The sequence below is a fragment of the Stegostoma tigrinum genome, chromosome 6 (assembly GCF_030684315.1).
Source record: "Stegostoma tigrinum isolate sSteTig4 chromosome 6, sSteTig4.hap1, whole genome shotgun sequence".
NCBI classification, from domain to species: Eukaryota; Metazoa; Chordata; class Chondrichthyes; order Orectolobiformes; family Stegostomatidae; genus Stegostoma; species Stegostoma tigrinum.
The window spans coordinates 13,303,723-13,330,238 of NC_081359.1; the positions used below are offsets into that span (position 1 = coordinate 13,303,723).

Genomic DNA, 26,516 nt, shown 5'->3' on the forward strand with positions numbered 1-26,516 from the left:
ACAAACCTCAAGGCATTTCTTACTTGTGCAAGACTAAATATTTACAAGCATTAGGAGGGTCTGATAACTGAACAGACTCCCATCGTACTCCACTGGAAAGATCTCAGACAGTGGCAGCTGCCCCCAAGTTTAAATGCATCTCTCAGCACCTGTTCCTGGTCCTGGACCTTAGAATGTGCCAGTCTGCATTACCTGGTCAAGGTCAACTCCTTGCTCTGGAAGATCAGCAAGTTTTGGGCAGACCAAAGAGTGCCTTTCACAGAGTCAATCATCCTCCAGACAAAGTCAATGTTTAACCTGGGGAGTGTCCCAAGGATCAGATTGTAGAGCAGAGTCCTGTGTTACGGGGCTGCTCAAGATGAATCTTGACAAAAAGCACTACATCTCTCCTAAATTTCCTTTGCAAAGGCAAATCCCAGCAGGAGACTCGTGGTGATCTCATTCCCCCACTTTCACTGCAGCATACGGTGGCGCAGAGGCAGACATATATGAAGGATCTCACAGGTAGTGCTCTTATCACCAGCAGCCAAGTGATGTCTGGTGCTTATTGGAAAGTTCTGCCAAATTGCTGACAGTCTGCTCAGAGTACAATCTGCCAGGATCCACCTTTTCCTGGGGGATCTCGAGGAGGATATGTGCTGATTGCTTCCTGATTGAAATTTGGTCAAAGATGTCCTTCGCAAATTTCTTCATGAGGGACAGGTGATATGGGACAGTCCAACTACAGAGCGTACCATGGCAATGTGGCCAGGCCTATCCTCCGCAACACCGGTAGGTCAGGTAGAACAAAGACAGGTAGAACATCAGTATGTAGTGACACTTGGTGTTTGCAAAATTTAGGATCTACGAACAGTTTGAAACAGCCACACACATCAGGATGAAGATGATGTTTAGTACATTCTGCTCCCTCTTATCCACAGCTTTGAACATGGTGTCCTTGCAGACATGGTCCAACTTCCTCCTGCAGATGAAGTGGAAGATTACTCTAGTGACAGCAATGGTGCAGATTTGGGGAACAGGCCAGCCCTGTGTCACCTACAACAACAGGAAGTACTTCATGCCTGATGACCAAGTTTTTACCTGCAATGGAGAAGGACCGATCCTCTGAAAAAGCCTGTTTCTGCCTCGGCTTGGCATTACACTCCTCCTAAGTTTTAGCGTAAACCCCAGCCCCTCTGAGCCATATTCCCAACACTTTGAGGTAATCCATCCTAATTAAGGGAGTAAGGATCGGTTGGCCGAGTTCTCAAAGAACATGGCCCTGTTCCTGCCTCGATTTAGCTCAGCTCCCAAGGCCAGTTCTAACACGTCACAGATATTCATGAGTCTGCACACTGGCAGAGGATCCCAGCAGAAAATGACTTTCACCTGCAAGCCTCCACTGTTAGGAATAGTCACCCCTCTCAGTTTTGCATTCGTCCTGATGGGCTCAGCAAAAGGCTCTATATAACACACCAATCAGGCAGAAGAGAGTGGGCAGCCTGCCTGACTCCAGATCTGATTGGGTGGCAATTAAAAAGCTGCCCATTGACTGAACGTTCATTGTGTCCCCTACATATTGGCCTTAAGTCATCTTAACTTTGCTATTCAAATCAAATCCTGTTTACCCTTCAACCCTGTGCTCACTGATTTACATTGGCTATGAGTCTTGCAACTCCTCAATTTTAAAGTTATTCTTTGTCCAAGCAGTCTTTCCCAATCCCCATCCCTGTAATCTCCTCCTTCAAGAGCTCTGCACTTCTCCATTTCTGGCTTCTTTGATATGTTCCAATTTTAATTGCTCCACCATTAGCAGACAAGCCTTCAACTACGTGGGCCCAGGATTTCTTCCTTCATTCTCTATCACTCACTATTTCTTTTAAGACATCTCTTAAAGCCTGCTCTTTCACTACACATCAGGTCACTCTCATATGATATTTTGTTTTCTTGTGGCCCCATGTCAAATTTTGTCTGACTATGCTCCAGTGAAACACCTCAGGATGTTTTGTTACCATAAATAATACACATGACACTTTACTCAGTGGTACAAATATTGATTAATCAATGAACAACTTACTGAGGAAAGTGTCATGTGTATTATTTTCATATTCATGTAGGAAGTTAAACATTCTGTATTCAAGTGAAAACTATTGTACAACGGCTATTTTTGACAACATATTATTTCAAACCAACTTGATTGGCATCTTACAGCTCTAGTGGCCTTCTCTGCTGCTTGAGAAGACCAAACCCAATTGATCTCATGTCAATTAAGAGTAACTGTAACCAGTTTCTACAACACTAGAATATGACCAGACACACACATAAGATTTGGGCTGTGGGAATAAGAAGTATCTTACCGGAAAAATATCTGATGAATTGTTAAAAATTAAACTGATTTTTCAGGTCATTTGCATTTCAGACCTGGCATGTTACTTTATACATCTGATTTCGCAAAGGAAATTTATTTTGTTTCTTCAGATTAATTATGGATTCACAGTTTCAAAGTGGTAAAGGTTCATAGATCATAGAATCCCTATAATGTGGAAACAGGCCACTTGAGCCTTCGAGTTCAAACTGACCCTCCAAACAGCATCCCACCCAGACCCATCCACCTAACCTATCCCTATAGCCGTGCAAATCCCACAGCTAATGCACACATCTGTGGATACGATGGGCAATTTAGTATGGCCAATCCACCTAACCTGCACATCTTTGGACCGAGGGAGGAAACCAGAGTACCCGAAGGAAAACCATGTAGATATGGGGAGAACGTGCAAACTCCACAGATCTGGAACCGAAGCCAGGTCCCTGGCACTGTGAGGCAGCAGTACTAACCACTGAGCCACTGTGACACCCCCACAAAGGGAAACTGAGGACCTGAGGTCTCAGCTATGTTTCTGGTGTTCTGCACATCGCACACACTTCTTCTTAACATTAAGTTGGAAACAACTGAAGAAAAAAAGGCTCATCTATTATTTAATGTAGAACATGATGCAGCTGAGGGACATGCAACTCATTTAAACCTAAGCAAGAACAGTAATAAAAAGCAAATTGTAATTTGGCTTCAAGAGCTGGGAACTATGCATCTTATTTACTACAATATTTGGAAATTGGCAAAGGCTGCAGAGATGACGTATGAGTGTTGGACAACAGAGAGTTTAGACTCAAATCAATAGTATTTGTTGCACACAGCAAATGCGTAGCATTAGTCTCCTCTCCATTTACCTCAGTGTTAAAGCGGACTGATGATTAGCTTGAGGGAGGATCCTTGGAGCACTGTTTTGTAACACAAGCACAGAGTCAGGCCTCCATGAGCTATTGTTCATAATCAGTTTAGTAAAATATAGATCAAGTGAAAATAAGTCAAAGTATTCACAATTAATGTTTAACTATTTAAGAAGTTTCATTTCTAAGATTAACATGAAACTTGCAATGAGCACAAAGTCACATAAATCTGGCAATATGCAAGAACTGTTGAAATTATCACATGCCTATTTCACAAGAAGAAAATAACTCAGAGCACGGATCTGGGCCCGAAACATCAGCTTTTGTGCTCCTAAGATGCTGCTTGGCCTGCCGTGTTCATCCAGCTCCACACTTTGTTATCTCAGAGCAGGGGTATGCTGTTTGGCCCTTCAAGCCTTCTTCACTGTTCAATTACATCATAGCTGATCCAACTGTGGCTTCAAACATATTTTCTCCTTTGTCTCCTCATTAGCATTGCCTCCCTATGTAACCTGGTCCTGATGCAACAATGCTCTCTAATCTACAGAATAATAGTTTTCCTACAGAAGAAATTCCTCCTCACCTCGGTTTAAACAGTGATCCTTAATTTTTACACCGTGTTCCTTATTTCTAGACTTCTCTGCCAACAGTAACCTCTTCTCATTTATCTGTGAGGTCTTTGCTGAGGGGGCCTACATCTGTCCTCATTCATTGGTTTATATGTAAGTAACATATTGCTTTTCTATTCTTCCCGTCAGAATGGAAAAGTTCACATTTTCCCATAATATACTCTGCCAAATTTTTGGCACTTGACCTATCTACATCCTGTTACAAACTCATTATGTCCTCTTCGCAACTTGATTTCTTACATATCTTTGTGTCATAGGTAAACTTAACAACCTTACATTGGGTCCCCTCACCTGTGTCATTGATAAGGATTGTTGAGGTCAAAGATTAGATCCAAGTGTCAGTTCACTTGTAACTGATTACCCAACTCAAAAATGACCCAATGGTCCTTATTTTACATTTCCTGTTGGATGACAAATCTTCTATCCATGCTAATTTATTACATCTAGAATCTTCAGAAGATCTTCCAATCTTCAGAGTCTCAGTATCATGAATAGGTATACATGGGAAATTATATGGATCATTCATATTGCACTCAGTCAGAGATGGTGCATTTCTCCAATCCAATTGTTGCTGTCAATCCTCAGTCTTCAAATGGTCAACATCCAGGCTTGTGTATATAAGCAGCAAGTAACATTTGAACCACCCAAGTACCCAGGCAATCACCATTTCACTAAGGTTTTGGAGTAGATTTGTAGCTCAGGTTGTGGGTGTTGAGCTTGGTACCCAGGCGGGAAAACACACCGACAGCTTCATTGGAGGCTGCAGTGAGGATGTTACCCAGCATGGTAACGAAATATCCGCAAAACAAGTAACTAGCTCGGCAAGCCAAACAACCTCAATGGCCATTTCAAACAAGAGAGTATATAGTTTTCTGGTGTATGTGCTATCCTTGTTATGAAATTATCAGTAAGTTCCTCTTCAAGCCACATCATTCTGCTTTGGAAATATATCCTCCATTCCATCATTGTTACTGGGTTGAGATCACAGAACTCCTAGATCCGGATTTTGATGATTTGAGGTGGCTCACCACCACTTTTGAAGGCAATTAATAATGGGCAATAAATGTTGAGCTAGCCAGCAATACCCATATCCCATCAAGGAACTGAAAAATAAATTCTCACATTCTCCTACCTTCCTGCCAACTCCTCATTTTTCCAGCCCCAGTTCCACTCCTCCAGCTCCTTATCCATCCATTGTCAAACTCCACTCCCTGTCCCTCACTTTTAAATTTACCAAAACTTGGGCAACAATCTCAAGTCCACTGTTATCACAAAAGTTTACTGACATGAAATGTTTATTCTGTTTCTTGCTAAATATTCAAGAATTTTCTGTTTCGATTTCAAATTCACAGCACCCATAGCAATTTGCTTGTGTCTAGTCATATGAGGCCATTCAATTTAAATTCACTAAGGACAAATCAGACAATTCTCATGTTAGTGAGAAACCAGGAACCCAAAGTACGGTGAACATTTTTCAAATATAATTCCAAATGTGTTTTCTTAGAGGGCTGATACAGCTAAAAAATGAATGTAAATCGAGTGGTTGCCTGGGGAGAGATACCGACAAAATTTCATACCTACAGATGCTTAGGGAACATCAAACAACAAATGTAATTAAAGACTGTGATTTCTTGTGATCATAAAAATAAGGAGAGTCTGGCAACCAATGCTGGAACAATGATAATTGAATTCCACATTAAATCAGTGTTGGTGCCAGAGTTATTTGCAATCTACAGCAATGAAATGGATATAAAGGCTGGCTGTATGGTAGATAAATTTATTGATAATAGCTGCACAGGTAGGCAAGTAAAGAGGAGAAAGAGAGTCTGCAAAGTGTAAATGAGTGAATGAAAATTTGGTAGAACTATGAGTGTAATGTGGGAATATGTCTACTTTGACTGAAAGAATAGAAAGGCAGCATATTATTTTGATACAGACACTTTGCAGAACTCTGAGATACAGAGAGATCTGGGGATGCTAGTGCATGAATAACAAAATGTGAATTTTCAGGCACAGCCAATGATTGGGAAGACATTTAACACGTTCTACTGTCCCATCCAAAACTGTGCTGCCCAGACAGTTAATTACCTAAATGCTGATTTGCCCATCACTTGTGTGTTTGCTGTCCAACACTGGCTCTCAGTTAAAAACAACACCAGAACTTCAAAATTCTTATCCTGGTTTCCAAATCTCTCCTATAGCCTCACCTTGCCTTGAGTCTAGTTGTAATCTGAAATAAAGTAATTGCACTCCTGCAATTCTGACTTCTTCAGCATTCAATAAGTAAACTGCTCTTAGGGAAGCAGCACAGACAGATAGGAAAGTATGTTGTGAAGTGGACATAAGGAGGATGCAGATAGATAGATAGTCATAGAGCATGGAAGCAGTCTGTTTGGTTCAATTCACCCTTGCCAACCAAATTTCCAAAACTAATCTAGTATCATTTAACTGGGTTTAGCCCATATCCCTCTAAACTTTTCCTATTCACATACAACAGTTAAAAGACATTTGGACAGGTAACTGTACCTGCATCTACCACATCCTCTGGCAGTTCATTCTATACATGAACCACCTACTGTGTGAAAAGGTTGCCCCTCAGGTCTCTTAAATCTTTTCCGACTCATCCTAAAATTATGCCCTCTAGTTTTGAACTCCCCCATCCTAGGGAAAACACCGTTGATATTCACCTTATCTGTGCCCCTCGTGATTTTATAAACCTTTATAAGGTCAACGGTCTACCTCCTACCCTCCAGTGAAAAGTCCCAGCCTATCCAGCTTCTCCTTATAACTCAAACCCTCAAGTCACAGTAACATCCTTGTAAATGTTTTCTGCGTCCTCTCCAATTTAATAACACCCAGACAGGCATAGATGTAGTGTAAAGTGGTAAATTGTGAAGTTGTTCAAATTGACAGGAAGAGTAAAATCAAATACTTCAACAAAAAGTGACAGCAGAATTACAAAGTACAGAAGGATGTAGTTGTTCTATTGCATGAGTCACAAAATCTTAATATACAAGTGCAGCAAGTTATTAAGAAAACTAATGGAATGCTACCCTTCATTAAAAGAGAAATTGAACATAAAGTAAGGGTGTTAGGCTTTGGTTGTATAGTGCATTGGTAATTCCACATCTCAAACATTGTGCGCAGTTTTCATTTTCTTATTTAAGGAAGAATGTAAATACATTGGAGGCAGTTCAGGTAAGGTTTACTAGATTGATACCCAGAATAAGCAAGTTGTCTTATGAGGAAAGATTGGATAGACTGGCTCACCTTCACTGGCATTTAGAAGTGTGGTGGGTGTCGATAAGATCCTGAACGGTCATTGACAAGTTGAATGTGAAAAGGCTGGTTCCTCCTGCGTGAGAGGGTCCAGAGCTAAGGGACCCTCATTAAAAATTAGGGGTCATCCTAATTAAGACAGAGGTGAGGACAGATTTATTCTCTTCGAGGTTTGAGCAACTTTAGAGCTCTCTGCTTCAGAACACAGCGGAGGATAGATTATCAAGTACATTTAAGGCCAACAAAGCCAGATTCTGGTTGGCAAGGCTTGGGTAGTTAGGATGCAAACTTCAAAGTGCAAACAGATACATCATTGTCTTATGGCACAGGAGATTCGAGGGACCAAATGACCTTCTTCTACAGTCATGTCTCACTGAGACAATGCGCTGAAAATCAGGACCCCCTACTCCACCATGAATGTGAACATTTGATAAAACTACTGAATTTCTCAATTCTACCTAACTGTCTATTTCAGGTTAAAGAAATATAAAAACCAGTTTCTTCCTAGTAAACAAAAAAAATTGTAGTCAAACAGTTTTGTTTTAAATACAGGTTGAATTGCTAGTCTATAACTGAAACTCAGGCCTTAAAATTCCAGTTACAAAGAGAAAACCAACAAATGTTATAAGAGTGTTTGACTTACGAAGAGAAATTGAACAGTTTAGGCCTATAGTAATCTACACAGAAGCATGAGAGGGGATCTAATTGAGGTACATAGGGTACCAAAAGGGATTAACAAAGTAGACAATAGAAAAAATGATTCATCATGTTGGGCAATCTAGAATGAAAGGTCATAGTTTTAAGATAAGAGGTAGCAGATTTCTCTCAAAGTGTCATGAATCTGTAGAATCCATTTGAGCAGGAGATAGGCAGATTTTTAATTAATAATTAGTTGAAGGGTGATGGAGAATAGGCAGGGCCATAGAGTTGAGGCGGAGATGAGGTCAGCAATGATCGTATGAAGCAGCAGAACAGGGTCCAACAACTGAATTGTCTACTCCTGTTCCTAATTCTTAAGCTCTAAATGTCATGGGTAGAGAAGGAGAAAAAAGTCAGATAATCATAGTTCTGCCACCAGTCTGGATGGCAAATATTTGTTGTTTTATTTCAACTTTCTTTCAACTCCTTCTGATTTTTTCCTCATGACGTAGGGTATGGTCAGTCTTTCATTCAGTGGCTGAGGACTGACCGGTCAGTGCCTCTGGAGGTAGTTATTCCTTTTTCCTTTCAATAGGGGATTCACAGAAAGAATAACTGACAGAGAAATGGGAGGAGAATAGCTATATACTTGCAATTTTCTTTTTAAATTGTCCACACAGGTGGACGGAGCGAGATGGATACTTTCTCTTCACAATCTACATGTTTCTGTTATACTGCCTACACCCAGGACTGTAGCCCTTGTCCAGGAACCAATCAAGTGGCTGCTGCACCCTCCTGAACCTATAATAACTGGCCCCGTTGAAAGACAATCAAAAGACTGTCTCTGGGCAAAGTTGCTCTGAACACACACACACAGAATGCCCATTCTATCGAGAATGCTCCTTCACTGCTTAAATGAAGCAAAACTGTAGACAACAATTTACTACAATGTGTTCCACTAGCTTAGTTTTAAAAGTACAGACATCTTGTCACACCGTTTTCTTGGTTGAAAGTAGTACTTTCTCTCATTTTTAGCTCACAGTCCAGAAAATAAAGGGGCCTTTACACTGTTCTTAATACGTGTGTTCATTGAATTGGCCAATTCGCTTTGATCTGTGTGTGTTTATTCTATTGATCATTGTGCCTTCAGTTGCCAAGGTTCTAAACTCAGGCCATGCTCCCTTAAATCTCTCTGCCTCTTTTATGATGTTCTTTAAAGTGCAGTTCATGGATTGAATTCAGGTTCATTATCTTCTTACATGGTTAAGAATTCAAAATTGTTTGATAATGTTCATGTGAAGTATGTCGGGATGTTTTAACACATCACGAATGCTATATAATGACTGAATGAATGAATTAGCTTTAATGTGTAATCAAATAAGCACAATGAAATGTCTGTAAGTTGTTATATTGGAGTCTTAATTCCTTGCTGAGGGATCCTGCTATTTTCCTAATTTTTTCTTAGGAGAGCCCCTAATCCGAGTTTCAAGGCAGTTTTATTATAGCGCTTAATTTTTTAAAATATCTCTGAATGCACCATGTACAAATAATTGTAAATTTGCTACACGATCATGAGCTACCGTGGTAGGTTGCTTTTAATGTAACATTTAGACTATATGCCAACATTTAGAGGATGGAAAGTAACCCAAGATTCCTACAACAGTAACAAAGGTCATTTAGGAAATGGAGATTGTGGCAAATAATACTGATCGGTAACTGGGTATAAGGGCAAATGTGAAACTAATGGGTATAATGCAAATGTGAAACTAACAGTTAAAGTGACAAATTTTACTGCTAGTCATGCTTCTCATTGGTTCAATAGAGATATTGTATGATAAAAATGATAAGACATTATTTCCAGTAATCTGTCAAGTTCAAAATACTGTGACATTTGTCTTTGGGTGTAGTGTGGAACAGATGATAGAAGATCAGTCATCCATTTTACAACAATTTCAATATTCTTTTCGATGAATTTCACTGTACATTTTCACTCAATATGGATTTCACCTCCCTTCTTCCTAATATCTTTGGCACAACTCATTTCGCAGCCTAACGCGACTATAAGAAATGAAGGGCCACCAATTGGTCTAATTTGTTATTAATTGGTGATTTCATGTGAAATAAGACCAAGAGCACTTCCATTCCTTCACTAGTCGAAACAAAGGCATTACTTCCCTTCCCCCAATAAAGCATACTTATTCCAAATTGACAAATGTGGAAAGTACCAAACTATTCTAAAAATTCAAATTAGCTAGTTTCAGCCACCATCTGCTCCCCTGAAGCAAAACATTACAGTTGAGATTAAAGATTATGATACAAAAATCTCCAATAACAGGAATATTTCTGCATAAAATACTTTTGGTGCAAAATGCTAGAAAACATTTTCAGGCAAGTTTGATTCCAGGATACTTTTGTTTTAGCTCAATTTTTTTCTCCCACCAATGAAATGGACCAGGTTCCTTTTGCTTGGCTGCAGCCTGCAAAATACAATATCCACACGTCTCATACTTCATGGGTCCTGATTACATTTTTCTTATCTCTCATGAACCTGTTCAGCATTATTGCTCATTCAAGCCAGAAAAGGATGGGTCCTGCATCATTTATTAGAATTTAGTTTAATATCAATAACAATCTGAGCTCGCTATCACTAAAGTATGTCAGAATTTGCTTTGTAAACTTTACCCCATAATTGAAAGTTGTCTGACAATCAAAGATGAGAAATCAGAGATTTACTCAGTCCCCCTCACTTCGCCTGTGGATTTCAAATATTTTGCCCATTTTGAGACAAAGGCTGAATGTGATGTGGAAGGGAGAGGTCGTGACTGAATCCAAATAGAGTGTCAGTGAGATTATTTATAAGGGCCAATTAATAAAATTGCCGACAATCCGGTGGATTGTTTCTGATAACATGGCATAAGCCAAAAGGACAATAATTGACTATGTTGAATTTGTCCTATTTTTCCCCCACAGACAAGACACACCTAGGAAAATTTATCTGTCCCAGTTTGCGGGGTTGATGCCTGGGCTTTCACCATTCTGGAACAACCTGACTTGGAAGCATGGCTGGTAATCGAACACATCTTTTCTTTGGAGAAAGTGGACTAAATTCTGTGGAGTATTTTGTGCATTTATGTTTTTATTTCTGCATTTGCATGATCTGCTGAATTAGGATATTTTATCTTTTAAAGATGGAAGATCTGGTGGTAAGTTAAAAGAGTGAATTTACTGCTATACAATATTTTTGGAATTTAGTGGCACCATATATCATCGAGGACAACTGTGACTACTTTTATGAGATCTGTAATCTGATATTTGACCTTCCCTGCATTATTACACCAGAAGAGGGGATGCTCAGTGATGGTGGAATAACATTCAGCACCATTCACATCTCCTCAGATCCTAAGTGGTCCATGCCCAAATGTAGCAAGATATGGAAAATACTCAGGTTTAGGCTGACAAGCAGCAAGTGACAATTTGTGCCACAAAGTGGAAGGCAATCACCATCTCCAACAAGGGAGAATGTAATTATTGCCCCTTATAATTCAACACTCAACATAAAATATCATTACTGAAAAGCCCACTATCAATAATCTGGGGATTATTATTACCCAGAAACTGAACTGGACTAGCCCCTGTACTACACATGCAATTAATAATTCAGTTCCCACCACCCCAAATTCTGTCCACCATCCACAAGGCACAAGCCAGAAGCAAAGTGATAAACTACACAGCTGCATGGTTGCTGAAAAGCTCAGGGTACACCAATCGGCAGGCCTATGAATGACTTCCACTTGGCACTATCCAGGACAAAGTAGCCCATTTGATGCGCACCACTTCCACAAATATTCACTCACACTACTATTCAGTGGTAGCAGTGTGTGGATGCACTGAAGGAATTCACCCAGGAATTAATTACACAGAACCTTCCAAACCCATGATTACTACCATTTAGAAGAACAAGGGCAGCAAATACATTAGGAATACCAACACCTGCAAGTTTCCCTCCACGCCACTCCCCATCCTGACATGGAAATATATTGCTGTTTATTCACTGTCACTGGGTCAAATTTCTGGAAGTACATTACAACAGCATTGTGGGTCTACCTATATCATGTGAACTGTGGCAGTTCAAGTAGACAGCTCAATGCTATCTTCTCAAGGTAAACTAAGGATGGGCCATAGACAAACACTGGCCCAGATACCATCGTTTACATCCTATGAATGAGAAGAAAAAGCTGCTTTTTTGACTTTTAGTAATATTCCTCTGACTGTGTTGGCATACATAAACCACATGCTTCTCAGTTTTTTTCCATGATCTTTCATTATTTGAGATAACATTACACCTAACCCCTGTGGTGAGGCATCACGCAGAAAAGCCAATTGTTCCTTGGGCATATCAAAGAGCATTACTAGCCAGTACTTACTGCACACACCTTCTGACATTCTACACAACATTCTCAACCTATTCTATCTTTGAATAGTTGATACGTAGAGCCGGTGTATTGGTATAGTCTTTGGGTTTAAAATCCTCTCAACCTTCTCTTGCTTTGATTGGATACCTTCACCAAGCATTTGGTGACCAAGGTATATCACACATACCAATACAGAGGAATGCTTATGTATTATTTGTTTTGATGACATGTTCAAGGTCAGTCTAGGATTTTGTTCAATTTTCCAATAAGCACTTTTTCTATCTTTATATTTCTAATGAGTAAGTTATCTAAGAAGCAACTCACATCTTTTATCACTTAGTATCTAATCCTTGAAAAATGGAAGACTGGATGATGGTCCTTGATGAATAACCTTTTATATTTGTACAGCACTTTGTGAATGAAAAGTAGTTTCATGCTCTTGTCAATTAATTCTAATTCCAAATAGGCATTTGACAATTTTATCTAACTGTTAACAACATTTCCATTACCTAAATTTTAAAAGAAACCTTCAGAAATAGGTGGGAGTATACACAACATTCCCTGTAATTTTTCTTACTGCAGCATGGATCTTTCATTGAATCGATACCACCCCTTCAAAGAGCTCCCTGTCCAGACCCACCCCCTATCCTATCCCTGTAACCCTGCATTTCCCACAGCTAATCCACCTAGCCTGCACATCCTTGGATATGATGGACAACTTAGCATGGCCAATCCACCTAACCTGCTCATCTTTGGACTGTGTGAGACAACCAGAGCACCCAAAGGGATCCCATGCAGAAATGAGGATGATATGCAAATTCCACACAAACAGTTGGCCAAGGCTGGAATTGAGTTTATCATCCTCACAAATTCAAACAGACTAGTCTGTTTTTTGAGCTACTACAATAATGCAACACATTCACAGCAATTCACTTTTTCAACAGTCCCATTCTTTGTAATATATCTAAATCTTTACAAACTAATTCAAATTTTGAACTAGGGATTGACCCAGTATTCTGCAATATTGGTTGTTTGTTGTCTTCATCTAGACTTCAGTTTCATGATACCCAATTTTATGGCAGAATGTTTTTTGCTCAAAGATCACCTTTTGCTCTCCTAGCACTTCTGCAATGGCAATGTACATTGAACCAATTGAAAAAACTCAGCCCAATCCAACTGCATTTTCACAGTCAATTTCTTCACATTTTAGAAACTTCTGTTCCCTTCTTCTACTACAAATGTCAAGTATTAGGATGTATTATCATATTCCATATAACATTAAATTTACCTAATGCTGGGATATTGTAATTGAAATCACTAGCAAAGTTGTTCTGAAACTGACTAAAAGAAATATGATTCAGGGATTTCTTGTACTCTGTTTCTAAGATAACATGACGTGCTGGTGCTGGTGTTGGACTGGGGTGGACAAAGTCAGAAGTCACACAACACCAGGTTATTGTCCGAGATAATAAAATGTGAGGCTGGATGAACACAGCAGGCCAAGCAGCATCTCAGGAGCACAAAAGCTGACGTTTCGGGCCTAGACCCTTCATCAGAGAGGGGGATGGGGAGAGGGAACTGGAATAAATAGGGAGAGAGGGGGAGGCGGACCGAAGATGGAGAGTAAAGAAGATAGGTGGAGAGAGTGTAGGTGGGGAGGTAGGGAGGGGATAGGTCAGTCCAGGGAAGACGGACAGGTCAAGGAGGTGGGATGAGGTTAGTAGGTAGCTGGGGGTGCGGCTTGGGGTAGGAGGAAGGGATGGGGGAGAGGAAGAACAGGTTAGGGAGGCAGAGACAGGTTGGACTGGTTTTGGGATGCAGTGGGTGGGGGGCAAGAGCTGGGCTGGTTGTGTGGTGCAGTGGGGGGAGGGGACGAACTGGGCTGGTTTAGGGATGCAGTAGGGGAAGGGGAGATTTTGAAACTGGTGAAGTCCACAATGTTTCAAAATCTCCCCTTCCCCTACTGCATCCCTAAACCAGCCCAGTTCGTCCCCTCCCCCCACTGCACCACACAACCAGCCCAGCTCTTCCCCCCCACCCACTGCATCCCAAAACCAGTCCGACCTGTCTCTGCCTCCCTAACCTGTTCTTCCTTTCACCCATCCCTTCCTCCTACCCCAAGCCGCACCCCCAGCTACCTACTAACCTCATCCCACCTCCTTGACCTGTCCGTCTTTCCTGGACTGACCTATCCCCTCCCTACCTCCCCACCTACACTCTCTCCACCTATCTTCTTTACTTTCCATCTTCGGTCCGCCTCCCCCTCTCTCCCTATTTATTCCAGTTCCCTCTCCCCATTCCCCTCTCTGATGAAGGGTCTAGGCCCGATACGTCAGCTTTTGTGCTCCTGAGATGCTGCTTGGCCTGCTGTGTTCATCCAGCCTCACATTTTATTATCTTGGAATTCTCCAGCATCTGCAGTTCCCATTATCTCTGATACCAGGTTATTGTCCAACAGGTTTATTTGGAATCACATAGGGTTTTGGAGCATAGCCCCCCCAGTCAGGTGTATGGATAAACTGTGTCATGTGACTTCTGACCCTGAGATAGCAGACATTGTTGCAGCTCTTTAAATGATGAAAGAAAACTGTATTTCTATTGTGGAAGTTGACATTTTTATTCATCCTATTACTGTCATCTGCCATGAGCTGTTTCTTTAATTTTGGAGTAGTACTTTTGACCTTCCTGCTTCCAGAGACAAATAAAGGAGTTGCTGATGAGAACATGGGTTGGGGGCAATAATGCAATACAGTACCAATGAGATGTGAATTGTTGAAAATGGAGTAACTGAAGTACAAACAGGACCTAGAAGTCTGGGTAGTAGGTAACAAGTATAGAGAAGGGTGTTCATGTTCTGAAATTGTTAAACACAATGTTGCGTCCTGAATGCTGTAAGGTACCTAGCTGATAGATGAGGTGTTATTCCTCTAGCTTGTACTGACCCTTGCTGGAGCACTGCAACAGGCCTGAGACAGAAATATTGGCATGGGAACACAGCCGTGTGTTGAAGTAACAGCAACCAGAAACCTGAGGTCATTTTTGCAGACAGACATGAGTATTCTGCAAAGTGGGCAGTCAGTCTCAGTTTTGTTTCCTCAATGTAGAGGAGATCGCGTGGGGGGAGCAAACATAATGGACTAGACTGAATGAACAGCGGGTAAATCACTGTTGCCGCTGGAAGGTGGGTCAGATGCCTTGCATAGTGAGGAAGGAGATGGTAAACAGGCAAGTTATACTGCATCTGTGATGGCATGGCAAGGTGCCGTGGGAATGTGGGAAGATGTTGGGAGTGAAGGAGGGGTGGAACAGGGTACCCCGGAGACAGCGATCTCTGCACAATACCAACAAGGGAGCGGAATGTGTAGCTAATGGTGGCATCCTACTGGAGGTCGCTGAAATAACAGCTCATGATCCTTTGCACGCAGAGGTTGGTGGGGAATGTGAGGACTAGGAGTCCCTATCATTATTGTGGGAGGGAAGGGAAGATGGAGAGCTGAAGTGTGGAAAATGGGTCAGACATGGTTGAGGGTCCTACTAACACATTTTCAACAATTCACACTTCTTGATAGTACCATACTCACTATTAACTCCCTCTGAGCAATGTCATCAGTGATCCCTTTGTTTGCCTCTCCCTTTGTTTCTCTCTTCTAGCACCATCTCCATGTATTCTATTCACTCATCCCCACACTCCACTAAATTCACTGAAAACAAAAAAATGCTGGAAATCACTGTGGGTTAGGCAGCATCCGTGGAGAGAAAGCAAGTTAACATTTTGAGTCTAGACAATTCTTCATTGAGTCATCTAGGCCCGAAACGTTGGCATGCTGTCTCTCCACAGATGCTGTCTGACCTACTGTGATTTCAGCACTGTGTGTTTTCGGTACAAATTCCAGCATCTGCAATAATTTGCTCTGCTAAACTGTCATCAGCAACAATACCATCCTTTCCAGTTGCTTTCAGTTCTGATGAAGAGTCACTGGACTTGAAAAATTAATTCTGTTTTTCTCTCCACACGTGCTGCCAGACCTGCTCAGTTCCTCCAGCTTTTTCTCTTTTAGTTTCAGAGCTCCCCAGCTAACTGCACTCTTTGATGGAAATAATAAATTTCAGCTTGCCAACTGGAAACTGTGTTCAAATACTGTAATAAATAATGTACAGTAGGAGCAATGTAGTTGTCTGCGGGGGTTTCATCATCTGGTTGGGGTGATCACAGGTCTGATCGTCTCTCAAATCATTCTGCAGTAATCTAAATTTCACTAATAATCTTTTATTTACAGTCACAGATGTACATATGCTCAAATAGTCTACTCCATGTGATCTCTCCAGACTCTCTCAGTCATGTGGTTTTACATAATTAATCAGAATGTCTTCGACTCACGTCGTTAAACCATTTCTCTACAATTCCGAAGTCTTTGTTCCCATTATTTACGCTTACCTTGTCCTTCCCACAAAGTTAATCATTAAAATGAAGGTGTTTAGAGGCTTCTTGTGACCAAAACATATAATAGTGCTGCAAAGTTTTTTTAGGAATGGTTAAAAAGTAGGGAATTTCATATTAATCCATCAGAAATCAATGGAACATTGGGAGAGCTGTTTAGACAAGGCTGTTGTTCTAAACTTGCAAGCAGCTGTGCTCTGGAGCCCCACGCTAAGCTCCATTACTCTGCTGCTGTACTCCATTTCAGCACTCTGATCCTATTTCCAGGTTGCATTGACTGCTCACAACTGAAAACATTACACTTATAAATAACACAGGCTGCTTAACTGGATCACCAATCAAAACTGTTTTGAGAGAGAGGCCACACAACCCAGTCTATGGCTGTAATAAAACTGTAACAGACACAGAACCAACTTACATGGAGCTACACACCTTGTCACTCATTTTTCTAAAATTTCCCTTTTCAAAGTATTTGAGGTAAAAAAAAAATCTGCTGGAACGCTTCATCAATGCAAGTTAAGAATTCCTAACAGAGAACACAAAATCTACATCACTATCTCCAGAAAAGTGACTCAGCCTCCCATACCAAGCCAGGAAGACATTCCAACAACTTGCACAAAAAGTGACTTTAGTTACAGACCAGCATTTAGACGATCTGTGAATGATTCCTTTTTTCTGAATGCAACCTATTTGGCAAAATTACTTTGAAGAAATAGACATCTGGAGTTTTTTAAAAAATACATTTTTCTCCAGATTGAGACAATGGTGTGCATGTGTTAGTTTTCAAAAGAGTGTTTCAATATATTTGCACAAACATGCCTTTTTTGTTCGAAAATGTTTTGTTTCCAACAAATTAGTTATTCATTGGTTACGTACAACTATTGTGCTTCTGATCCTGAGCTATATGCCATGTGATCTATTTACAATTAGGTCAAGAAAAGGAACACCCCCAGCCAACTCCGAACTTGATCATAACAAAACAACATCCTGTTATCCTTGCCTTGCAGCACAACAGGAATGGAGCAAGTGTGCTTCAATTAGTTGCCAAACTGCTATACAGTTAGGCTGAAGGATGAAGTCATATTCAAGGTGCTATCCTCTGATAACCTACTCCAAAACAACAATAGTAAAGACACAAACAAACAAGAAAGCTGAAAATGTTAGCAATCCATTCTTTGTAACCCCTATCAGTATTGCCGCAGTCTTCACAAGATATGCACAATGAAATCACTGTCAAAGTTAGCAGTCAGCCAGCAAGAACAAACAGATGAACAGATTAATGTTGCGCAAATAAAGCTGCTTGTCTTAAGAGCATTAACTTCGTATTCAGGGAAATGTTAGGTAAATTTTACGAAGTGAAATTACGAGCAAAAAGACAAAAATTGCTAAAGTGCCCACAGCACCATTGGTTTATTCAATTAATAACTATTCAAAAACAGCAGATAACTGAAAGACCACTGAAAAGTGGCAAGTCTTACACTAACCAGCATCGAGATCATGTAGGCCCCTCATTTAATCTCATCTGATCCTTCACTAGCAATTTGTAAATTATTACATCAGCACTAGACTGGCAGCACAGTCCGTTAGTAATAAGTAGCAGCAGATTCAACAGGATGAAATGAGTGCTTTTAATCTCCAGCCTTGTTCAACATTATCACACACAGCAGAGTGCAACACCTTCCAGTACTCAAAAGGCACATGGTTTATTATCAAGAATCCAGAAATTCAGCAATAGAATAATATTAGTATCAGCTAGTCATGGTAGCATCAAATTAAGAGAGTTCAAGTGCCATACCATAATCTAGGCTACCTGAGCAGAACAGAGGGGCTGCTACACTGAATGATGTGTGAACTATCAGGTAACACATTACAGCAAATACCTACTGCTCTTGCAGGTTGATGTATAAAATCAGAATTCAACAACTGAATATTCAACAGGAAGGATCTCTTCGGTTTCTTGGTCAAATATTTATCCTTCCAACAATACTTTGCTGCTGTTCTGCCGTGCTGTGTTGCCGACCAAATAAAGATTCTACAAATTTCATAAGTAATTAGCTGGCTGCGCCTTAAGGGACCAGCTGAGAATGTGAAAGACACTGCAGAAAAACTAATTTCTCCCTTCTCAGGGAGAGCCGTCTTGCTTAAATATAACATTCAGAGGGCGTACTACCTGCATTCAAAAAACTAACGTAATTCCACTAAGCAGAAAATATCAGAAGGTTTCAGCGGAGAATCCAGTTGCATTGCCAGCTGTAAAAACTTTACACGCGTAACTTTCTTAGTGATCAAAAATGTGATTGTTGTTCCAATCTAAATGGTACGATCAGTACATACTGCAATTATCACTAAAAACATGCTTGATACATTTTAGAAAGGGTTCAATAATATGAGTGAGTTAGTGACAACTAACCCAACAAAGCAAACCAGCAAATTCCGACAGATACTGTTTCCTTCTCAGTTTTCACTTTGTCGGATTGATATAAACATCCAGAAAAACAGGCTGTTTAGAATCGGAGAGCAGGGAGGGGATAATGGCAAAGGTTTAAGGGAAATGGGAGTGGGCACGGAGAGAAGGACTGGGAGGGGAAAGGAAGAGGGTGACAAGGAGGAACAGTAAAAGAGGAGGGTGACGGGGGCATTTGAAGTGAAGAATGAAGTGATCCACAACCTCCCCACCTATTCCAGGTCTGATCCAGTTCTGCGGTAGGGTCACTGGACCCGAAACGTTAACTATGTTTTTGCTTCCTCACAGATGCTGCAAGACCTGCTGAGCTTTTCCAGCAATTTCTGTTTTGGTGCCTGATCCATAACCTCCCCACCACCGGGGACCTGATCCAAGACACTGGGAACGTGATCCACAACCTTCCCAACACCGGGGACCTGATCCACAGGCTCTCCAACACCGGGGACCTGATCCCCAGCCTCCCCAACACCTGAACCACACTCGGCGACGGAAACAGTTCCCAAAAGCTCCGGAGCGGAGGGCGGACCGTGGGAAAGAAGAGTCGGATTTGAACAGGTGTCGGGCCCCGGATATAGCCTGGGCCGGGCCCGGGACCCCGGCGAAGGGGGGTGGTAGGAGGAGGGCGACAGAGACTGTTCCCCCACCCCTCCCAACGTCGGGGGCTGGGCCGAAGGTTACTCACCCAGCGGCGGATGGTGCTCCAGAGCCCGCTCCAGTCCATCGCCTCTTCCCGGTCCCTGTCCGGCTCCGCTGCGCTGGAATCGGCGGCTCTAATCCGCTATTACACAGCGCATGTCCTGGTCCCGAGGGCTCCCGCTCTCTCCGGGAACTGATCCCCTTCCTCCTTCCAGAAAAGCAGGCTCCTCCTCCGGGTGTGCGGTTCAGGCAAAGACCCGCACTCCCAGGCACAGAGAGAGACAGAAGGGGAACTGACTCAGATCAACATCCCCGGGATTACCGGGAACACAATATAATGGTGTGGGCGGAGCTCCTGCTCCTTCAACATGAATCTTTAATATTAATGTTTAATGTTTAATAACAGCGCTGTCTTGTTGTTGTTTACAGCCGCAGAGGGGATCTGCTGCCTCAGAAGGACAGGTTACTAGGTCTCCCACATTTCACTCTGCACGATATCTACAGCACAGAGATAGGAAAACAGTGATCGATTTTTCCTGCACAAATAGGTGGGCTATTTGCACACCAGATTCTTTTCAAACTGTCCAGAATAAGAAACGAAAATAGAACAAAGAATGACTATATTCCGCCATTCCTGTCTCCGCGATACTTGTGTTCCCTAATCGATTTCCTATTTGATCTCCAAGGGTGTGGTGGCTTGTACAACTTGCTACCAGTGGGGAGATAGGAACAGTCCAGCGCCCCCTCAACGTGTGAACGAGGCCCGCAGCTCAATGCAAAACCAGACACACAATCCAAACACTCATGTGAATTGAGGTCAAATCAGACACTGTTACCAAAAGAAAGGCAGCGTAGGAGAAAGACGGGATCTCGACAGGCAGAGATTGAAAACGTAAAAGTTTTGTTTAAGTTTGTAAAGTCTCGCCGTTCCATGTTTCTCGGTGGAATCGAAACCGCTTTAAGACCTGTTTTGAAGAAGGATCGAACAGCTTCCTAATTTTGCATTTAACATTATTAACCAATTTCACTTTACCATGAGCACTGGTAGGCTCACCATTTTTCCTCGCACAAAATCGAGGTTTACTTTAAAAATGATTGATAAACGTTGTTTGGTATGATATACTATACTACGTGTGTATTCTGTTTCGAAACCAGTTGGGCAGAAGACAGCAAGTTTCCCGGCCAATAATTGTTGGATCAACCTATGTGAAGATTTAGAAACTTTTACCAACAAACTATGTACTATGTACTTTTACTATTGTACATTATCAAAAGAGCACAATGCTCTACAATCACCACCATGCTTTGCAATTCATAAGGAAATATACTGGGTACAACAGCTCTCTCAGCTGACATGGATAACTCTCTTCATCCAGATCATCTTCTACAAATACATGCTATGAATATTCTTGCTACAGTTCTGAAGAAGTTCTTGATACCAATAACTGTTTTCTCTCCACAGATGCTTCTCCAGCAATTTCTGTTTTGGTGCAGAACCCTATTATTTGAAGTTTAAAAGGCCATTATCTCCCCAGCAACAAGGAAATTGCCTGCAAGGGATGGTTATCAGCTGTTAAATATCAATATTTGAGCATGGAAGTCCCAATTGCTGCCATACCTCTACTACCATCTCCTCTGATGGAAAGATGATATATCCCACAGGGTGTGCAGTATGAAACAAGAACAAAGCAGATTCAGGTGTTCACCAAATGAACAGGTACTTCACTTCCTGGCGAATACTTTGCTGATATTTTCAAAATCACACAAGAACTAGAGGGCATAGGTTTAAGGTGAGAGGATAAAGATTTATAACTGACCTGAGAGGTAACTATTTTTTAAACACACAGGGTAATGCGTGTACAGAACGGCTGCCAGATGAAATTGCGTACAATTGCAACATTTAACAGACATCCAGACAAGTATGTAAATAGGAAGGATTTAGAGGGATATGGACCAACTGCTGGCAAACAAAACTAAGTTAGATTGGGATGCCTGGTTGACACAGACAAGTTGGTCTAATTCTGTGCTGTATGACTCCTTCTTCAAGATCTCCTTCACCACAATGTTACAAAAACCTCTTTTTAAACGTCTCTATAAGCCATAAATGTGACCATTTTGAATAGAAGGTTATAGGCCCGAAATGTCAGCTTTCCTGCTCCTCTGATGTGCCTTGGCCTGCTGTGTTCATCCAGCTCTACACCTTCTCAGATTCTGCAGCATCTGCAGTTCCTACTATGTCTTGAATATTATTCTGCCCAGGACCATGTCTTAAAACCCTGACTTTTGAGTCTCTATGAACTTTAAGAATCAGCTGGTTCAAGAATCTGTTGTGCATATCCTAACAGCAACAGGAGCTGTTCATTTAACAACACTACGTCACATGGGCTAAACTGGTTTTCAGTCTGGCAATTTGTTGGTTTTAAAATTCTTATCAGTGTTTTTGAATCCCTCACATCCCCTCACCCCAATAACTTCTTCAAGCCTTAGAATCAATCTGCAACCTCTAATTCTCAAATTCGGGTCTCTCATGTATTTGTTCTTTCATTTACTCTACCATTGGCATTGAAACCTTCAACATGCCTAGGCCCTCAGCTCTAGAACCTCCTCTCGAAACCTCTTCATCCCTTTCTCCTCCTACCTCCCTGACAAGCCTTTTATTATTTGCCCCCATACATCTTTACATGGATCGGTATCAAATATTGACAGATAATCCTTCACAAAGCATCTTCAGACTGTTTCATATGTTAAAGACATAGTACAAAGCAATGTTACTTTTGTTCTTGCTTAGATTTGTCTGGATGCTTAAATGTTCACTGAAGCTTTTTGAAATTTTATGGGTTAGGGAGGAAGATGGTCCTGAATAGATCTTTTGTCCATGTCTTATGTTTCTGGGACTGAGCCCTGGAAAATTTGGGATCACAAGCTTATTTTGATGCTGTCACAGTCAGTCTCCAGTGTTGTGGCTGCCTAGATGCTAGAAAGCAAAACAGAACACCAACTAACACTTCATCATACTGGCTTCTGGAGTGAAGTCTAATTTTTATTGATTTTCTTTGGTGCAACAGATTTAATAAATATAATCAACAGATAATTCAGCTGATTGTATATCTAAAATTGCAGAGAGAGATGTTATCTAATGATAACCAGCAACCTCAATTTTCAAAATATGTTAAATATGGTGAAGGATTATAGGAAAATCAGGATTAAATCTAATATTCAGTAAATTAAAATTGAAAAACAACTTTTGCAATTCTTAAATACAGTGTATTTAATCAATGAAACACTAATATGTTAAATTGACAACACAATCCTACATATTTTCACTGTTTAAAAAAAGCACTGGATCGTGACACATGTCTCCAAAACACAGTCCCCAAGAAAGTTTTTGAAAAGTGAATCTCTGATCTTCCCTTGGCTTTCAATCAGTAAACTTCTATAATGAAAGTCTTTCTGTAAAAGTGTCACATGAATAACCTTTATGTCCATGGGGAAGCTTGAGATGAGACAATGAGGCACCAAGACACTTACATTACAATAAATGTAACAATGCCTAAAAGTATTTTGAAACCAAATCAGAGGTAAGTCATTTTCCTTGGATTTGTTTCAGATTTTAAAATGACAAAGATTAAGGGCACTTAATCAGAGAGGAAGAGAATAACAAAATTAACAGCAATTACATCAGTACGTACTGGAAGTTGAGCAGGCAGTGAATCTCAGAAGTCAAATGAATTGTGACCAATTAATTTATTAATAGTTAATGTGAAAGAGAGAAAAGGTTGCCGTACAACTATTGGTTTGTGGTTCATTCATGCCCTTTACAGAAGGAATTCTATTGTACTGACCAGGGCTGGCTGACCTAGATGTCCAGCTGTGACCTCTTAAGACTAAATTTCTACTCAAGTCTGAAGTAAGAGTGCTTCACACTGGACATAACAGCTTTTCAGAGGTGTTGGCAGGAGGGGCTAATTTAGTTTGAGATTACGTTCATCAGGTTGGACCAAAGGGCCTGTTTCTGTGCTGTATGACTTTGAGTTGTTAAACTGAACACGCATTTGTCTTCTAAGGGTTACGTAAAAGATTTCATTGCACTATTTTTAAGATGAGCATTTATTGTCAGAGATGACAAGGTGTAGAGCTGGATGAACACAGCTGGCCAAGCAGCATCAGAGGAGCAGGAAAGTTGACGACACCAATGCTGCCTGGCCTGCTGCGCCTCTGCAGCTCCATACTGTGTCAAGTCTGACTCCAGCATCTGCAGTTCTTGCTACCTCTGATAAGGTTCGCTTTCCCTCCCTTATAAATGTGACTCCAAACCCACGGCAATGTTACTGACACAGAGCTATCACTTGAAATGACCCATTGTTACCATCAGGGATGAGCAATAAATGGCAGGCTCATCAACCAACACGGATAAACTTAAAACAACACCTGCATCAAAATACAAGGAAACAGTGTGCAGGATGTTTAAATCGCAGCAAGAAAACCTCACAACGAATTTTCAAAGTGTGAGGCACAGGACGATGGCTGCGGGAAGATTAACAAAAGCCAGCTCCACCCTCAGCAGGCCGCCAGTAACCATGGAAACGGCATCTTCCCCTCACAGCCTTGCCTTCACCGAGAGGCTCTTCCTCGTGCCAGCTGTTACCTATTTCACCCCGCCCACTCCACGACACTGCCCTATAACCCGCCATATCATTGCACGGCCTACTTCACGAGCAACCCAGTCATCGCCAGGTTCCGAAGGATAGCCCCGCCCCCCTATTAACGACCCGCCACCCGTCCGCAGGCTCTGTCCCTTTTTACCTCACCTCTCTCCGACTGCCCCGCCCACATCTTAATACCTCACCGCTGTCCGACTGCGCCGTCCATACTGGCCCCGCCCACTCCATGCTCCGCGCCCGTCATCATTGGACCCACCTTCTTCCCCACACTTCCGCATCCCAGATAACAAGATGTAGAGCGGGATGAACACCGCAGGCCAAGCAGCATCATAGGAGCAGGAAGGCTGACATTTCGGGCCGTGACCCTTAATCAGAGGGTCTAGGCCCGAAACGTCAGCTTTTGTGCTTTTAAGATGCTGCTTGGCCTGCGGTGTTCATTCAGCTCCACACTTTGTTATCTCGGATTCTCCGGCATCTGCAGTTCCTATTATCTACGATACTACTTCCACCTCCCACTCCGTCCCCGCCCCTGCACAGGACCCCACCCATCCATTGTTACTTGTCTCCGCCCACTCGCCGCTAACCCTATCCTGACCACGCTCCCATCACATAGCCCCGCCCACGCAACGTTCTGGCCAGCCGCTGCACCCTCCTGACTCCACCTACTCGGCGCCGTGCTTGCGTCTGGTCCTCAGACCCCGCCCATCTCCTCGCAGCGGATTGTACCCCCTGACCAGGAAGTGGATGTTTGTAGTTCCGTTGCAATGCCGCGGGCTCTTAAAAAAATGGCGCCCTTGGCGCCGGGTCGGAGCTAAGACGGAACCGGGATTGAACCTGGGCGAACTGTGGAAAAGCCGAGGCAACGGCTCCGACCCGGGAACTGGGTCTCCTAGAACAGGACAGTGGGAGGCCCGGCGATGGCGACTGTGGATCACAAGTCCCCGAATCTACTGTTGCAAAGCCTGTGCTGCCGGATCCTGGGCCGCAATGAGGGTGAGTAGGGCCGGGGGCTGGAGGTTGTGAAGCCGGAGACTTGCTGGTCTGGCCTGGCATGGCCTGGCGACAGTGAGGTAGGGATGTGTCGACAGCGAATCAGCCCTGGTGAGAATGAAAAACAAGCCCAGGTGGAGTGAGGGAATGATGTACGGACGTGCAGGGGAGGCGTTAGATGGGTTATGTTTGCAGGTGGAATTGAGCGGCTCGAATGGTGGCTTGTTTTCTTGAGGGGCTAAGCGTACAGCAACGTCAAGGATGTTGGAGAGGGACAAGATTAGAAGGTTTTTCTCACGTTGGCGGCAATGAAATTGAGAGGAGTAAAATTCGAGTCCTCCAATCGGAAATCCAGCTGAGTAGAGATTGGGTTGCTCACGATTATAATAGTGCCAGACAATATAGGGATAGTGAGAGTCCTGTAGTATCACCGGGGATAGGAGGAGTAATTAAATTGAGGAGATGGTATCAGAAGAAAGAGTTCAGGTTTTTGGAATCTAAACAGAATCTGGGTAAATCGAATGTAGCTGGAGAAAAGGCAAAGTTAACATTCAGTTGTAAGACAAGAAAGTTGTTTGGTGTATCAGAACAATACTGGTCTTCATTGAGTAATCCAATCAATTCTGTTCCCTTTTTCTGTCCCTGTAGCTTTGCTGGTTTACTTTTCTTTATTGCCATCCTTATTCCTTGTGAAATTACTAGTTATCTCCACTTCTATGACCCTCATACACAGTGGGATCCAGATTATGAGCATTCAGTATGCAAAGATATTTTTCCTAAGACTTTTTGTTTATCATTCATTCATATTACTCTTCCAGTTTTATCTGGTTAGATTCTCCTCATCTCATTGAAATTAGTTGCCCTCCAATTTGGAAACTTCATTTTAGATTATTGCTTTCTGTTGTCCATTACTACTTAATCTATAATTAATATCATGTTCCCTATAAGTTATATGAACTCATTCCCTGGCACCAGAAATTTCACTTTGAGTTGCAGTGAACATACAAATTCGGACATTTTGGTTAAGCAAGCATGTTCCACCATCAGTAACACCATGGCTGTTCCGCCTGGCCTCAGCACCACCTTTCTGTCTCATCCCTAAACCTGTTGATTTCCTTTTCAGTCAAGAATCTGTCTAACTCAGCCTTAAAAATATTTAGTGAT

General features: G+C 41.9%; 2 protein-coding genes across 3 annotated transcripts in view; one reads left to right on the plus strand and one right to left on the minus strand.

The window, feature by feature from the left end:
- The window catches only part of atp11a (ATPase phospholipid transporting 11A), a 132,485-nt gene extending 111,991 nt beyond the window's left edge, over positions 1-20,494 (minus strand). The window contains exon 1 of the mRNA XM_059646437.1: positions 19,748-20,494. Within this exon, the coding sequence (XP_059502420.1) occupies positions 19,748-19,786 (39 nt within the window). The 5' untranslated portion in view covers positions 19,787-20,494. The remainder of the gene's footprint in view (positions 1-19,747) is intronic.
- Positions 20,495-21,044: 550 nt separating this feature from the next.
- Positions 21,045-26,516, plus strand: part of tubgcp3 (tubulin gamma complex component 3) — a 65,935-nt gene continuing 60,463 nt past the window's right edge. Inside the window, exon 1 of one of the 2 annotated variants that reach the window (XM_048533425.2) lies at positions 21,045-21,418. Coding sequence is in view for 1 of the 2 variants with exons in the window: in XM_048533424.2 (XP_048389381.1) it covers positions 25,280-25,355 (76 nt within the window). In the remaining variant the exon portion in view is untranslated. Of the gene's footprint in view, positions 21,419-25,078; positions 25,356-26,516 lie in introns of those variants that run through there. The other variant, XM_048533424.2, reaches the window with a different exon arrangement.